Source organism: Gavialis gangeticus, unplaced genomic scaffold (genome assembly GCF_001723915.1).
Source record: "Gavialis gangeticus isolate Ggan-Ray unplaced genomic scaffold, GavGan_comp1, whole genome shotgun sequence".
Taxonomy (NCBI): Eukaryota; Metazoa; Chordata; order Crocodylia; family Gavialidae; genus Gavialis; species Gavialis gangeticus.
Window position 1 is genome coordinate 59,658,635 of NW_017729030.1, and position 3,894 is coordinate 59,662,528.

The 3,894-nt window shown below is 40.2% G+C and overlaps 1 protein-coding gene across 1 annotated transcript in view; it reads right to left on the reverse strand.

The window, feature by feature from the left end:
• The window catches only part of LOC109301005, a 5,880-nt gene extending 5,136 nt beyond the window's left edge, over nucleotides 1–744 (reverse strand). The window contains exon 1 of the mRNA XM_019521865.1: nucleotides 14–744. Coding sequence (XP_019377410.1) covers nucleotides 14–702 — 689 coding nt within the window. The 5' untranslated portion in view covers nucleotides 703–744. The remainder of the gene's footprint in view (nucleotides 1–13) is intronic.
• Nucleotides 745–3,894: the final 3,150 nt, after the last annotated feature.

Here is a 3,894-nt window from a genome sequence, read left to right on the forward strand (position 1 = left end):
TATCCATAAAGACCTTAATAAAATCAGACAGGCACTCTTCGCCCTTAAACTCCCAAGTGCTTTCTGGCTTTTTGGGCTTAGCTTCACAAGCCTTTTTGGGGTTTTTGCCTGCATCTTTCTGTGTTTTTTTTCCCCTGTCTTTAGCTCCATTGCAAAAATGTAGTTGGGCAAACGCATCCCCATCTCCTGCACACATTCAGAATCATAAAAAGTGTACCCCTTGCCTTCTTCAGGCTCTTTAATTTGGCGCATAAAGCACCAGTGTTTGTTTACACCTGTGATTTTCCCATAACACTGTTTGCACTGCCACCCCTTGCACTCTTGCTTTTTGTCCTCATAAGATTTACACTCATCGCACAGAGTTTTAGTCAGATATTCAATCCGTTTTTCAGAGGCCAGGGCCACGTGCCTTTCTAAACACTCTTTGGAATGACAGAACAGCTTACAATTAGGGCACCTCTGTGTCCTGCCCATGTTTTCAGAGCAGTTTGGGCTCAGGCAAAGATGACATTGGAACCTGCACGTCTGGCTATGGCTGTACAACGTCTGACAAAGATCGCAATAATTTCTCATGCGAAACACCTTTTTCACATCCAAAATACCATAATAATGTTCACCATGTAGCAGAAGAAAACAGGTGTCAGGGTATCTGGGTGTGTCCTGTGTTTTAAATAAACTCCACCCAGTTTTTTCCTTATGCATCACTATGTGAATGTTAACCTGTTTGAGATCTTCAAACAAAGGTACTTGATGGAGCATAAGCTTTTGATATATAGACATGCCTAATTTCCTATGCGGTTCTCTGGCACCATCTAGAAGCTCTACATCTCTGTCCCCTCTATGCTTTGTAACAGCCAATAGACTGCCTGCAATATAGGTATTCAAGTCAATTAAATACTTCCTCTTTTTAGTAACAATCTGGGAATAGGGAATAGAGGTTATAACTCTATGGCTTCCACCTCCCAGGCCTTTCACAATGACCACAACCAACCGAAATGTCGAATCGAGCAATATTTCTCTCTGGCTTTGTAACAGGTTACTGAACCACTCTTAAAACAGCTCTGGGGTCAAATTGTTTAAATTAATAGCTCGTGAGTATCAACAGTTTGCCATGCTATCTACTGGATACGTAACTGTGTATAGTCATTGCCTGTGAATCTCTGTCAGAGTTCTGCTACAATTTCTTCCACCCCTCGGGTTATGGCTTCATATGCCACTTGTAATGGCACACACTCCAAATTCACAAAACGGAACTCCTCAGTGTACCTCATGCCATCAAACCTGGCTACAAACCACTTTTGCCTTCTCATCTGCACCAAAGGTACATCTGGTAAAACATCCTCTGATGACTCAGGAGACCAGGGGGCGCTTGAGGGATCCTCTAAACTGTCTTCTACACCAGATTTGTTATCTCAACCCTCTGACCCTCCAGGTCTTGGGGGTGGGGGAGGCCTGGGTGGTCTGGGAACATTTGAGGGACCCTCTAACGGGCTTCCTAAATCATAGTCACCATCTCCCCTCTGTGGCTCTGTGGGTCCTGGTGAAAGGTCAGGTCTGGGAGGCTGGGGTATATTTGAGCGACCCTTTAACAGGCTTCCTAAACCATATTCTCCATCCCCCCTCTCTCTGGCTCTGGGTGTTCTGGTGAAGGATCAGGACTGGAAGGAGGAGAAGTGTTTGAGGGATCCCTAGGGGATCTTTTTTTTTCTCCTCAACCAGTGATTAGCCTTTCCCACACTCCTCTTTAACCAGGCCCTTACTTTTCCCCCCATTAGCCACTTGCTGGTTTGCCACCCATTCTTACCCTCATGTTTACCATGACTCCCTCTCTTATGATACAGACCATGCCTGCTGTCCGAGTTACACAGACTACCTCTTCTCTGAGTAAAATTTACCCTTTTGCTCTGGTAATAATCATGATCTTTCAAGGAGCTCTGCACAGTCTTTCTGAGATATATACGCCTGCCAGTACCACCCCAAACCCCCTCTTTTTTTCACAATAATCATGATCTTTCAAGACACATTGTTTATACCCACCCTGAAAACCCACCTTCTTTTTTTCACAATAATCATGATCTTTCAAAAAAGGAGAAAGACTCTCCTCTTTCTCTAAATTGTGTAAGTAATCAGTCCTGGGTTTCTTATTCAAGGGGTCCAGATCACCTGTTTTGGGGTGAATCCTTGTCTTTTTGCATATGCTTTTGACAGAGGTATGTGGCTTGTTTTTCTCTGAGGAATCATACCCTTCTGTTCTGACCCGGTGGTCTTCTGATCCTTGGGTATTATGATCTGCAGGCTGAGCATTTCTGGGTTTTTTTGCTTGTGCTTTTAGAGGTCTCTGCCCAGACCCCCGCTCTTCTTCAGGAGTGGTGCATGTGATCACTTAGGAAATATAAAAATTACATCTCAGCATTGAGAATTCACTTTCCTCACACACTACAAATTTAAAATTTGCTTCACCCGCTACACACCGCTTCTCCTCCCACAAGAAACACAAAGTTTCAGAAGCTGATTTCACAAAAAATTACCTTTTACTACTGGATAAAAACATGACTGTATGTGCTTGTTCTGCTTTTCTCTTTTAGAAAAGGTTCTGTTTGAAAACAAACAGTTGTTATAACTCAGTGTGATTATAGTAACACAGCCACAAATAACCCACTATTTTAAAATAATTTTTACCTTGCTGTGGTAAAATTGCATGGGCTTCCCCACCTGATGAGTTTTCTGTAATATAAATGAAATGATACAATAAGTAAGTCCTCTGTATTAAAAAAAATAATAATAGATTAAGGAAAATAGGTATGTATAAAGTAAACTATTAAAATAGTCATCACTAAAAGACAACTCCACTCCTTTAGTCTTAAAATATGTGGAGATCTGGACACACCGATCAGCTTTTATTTATTTATTTTGATCTGGTTTATCTTTATGATACACACCCGTCACTCCATACCATATACAATCTGTGAGAATATATATTTTTAAATTCAGTCTTTATTTCCATCAAAACCTTTTATAATATTTACTGATTTCTTTTGTTAAACCTTCTTCTAAGAAGTGTTTTTTTAATCATTTCCTGTGACCATTAAGCCTTATCTTTACAGCTGGCCTTTTGGTAAACGATAACTCCTTTAATCTTAAAACTGGAAGAGCTCTGAACACAATGCTCTTTTTTTTTTTTGTGGTCTGGTTTATCTTTTATAACACCCCCACCCCACCCCCCTACCATACAAAAGCTGTGAGAATATATATTTTTTAATTCAGTATTTATTTCCATCAAAACTTTTACAATATTTACTAGTTTATTTTGTTACCCCTTCTCCTAAGAAGGTTTTTTTTTTATCATTTCTAATGGTCATTAAGTCTCATTGGTTTTATCTTTACAAAAAACCCTATATGTATGCGATTAGAGATCCAAGACACTAAAGCAAATCCTAATGTACATTAGCTGTAGAAAACTGTTGATGTGCTTTACAACCTCACATCCCCCACCCTCCCACCAAGATCAGCAAAAGATATAACCCCTCCACCCCCATTTTAAACTGTTTTTGCTAAGCCTTTCTCTTAAGCAGGGTTTTATAATCTCCAGTACCAATTAAGCATTTAATATGGGGTATGAGTGTTATATCTTCCTCAGTGATCAAATCATGAAAGGCAGCATTAGGATCTTCTGCAGAATACACAGTGTTTAGAAGCTCTCTAACCTGAAGTAAATGTTTTGCAGCAATTCTGATAATGTTCCTGGCAAACCCAATGGTTATAACAGCATTGAAAATGCTATCAAGACATATTTCCTGGCAAAATTCCTGAATTATTTTGTTTATGTCTTCAGCTAGCCAAGTAATACATTCATGGGCTTCTTGACCCCCTAGGTCAAATGTGCACCCCCAGCAT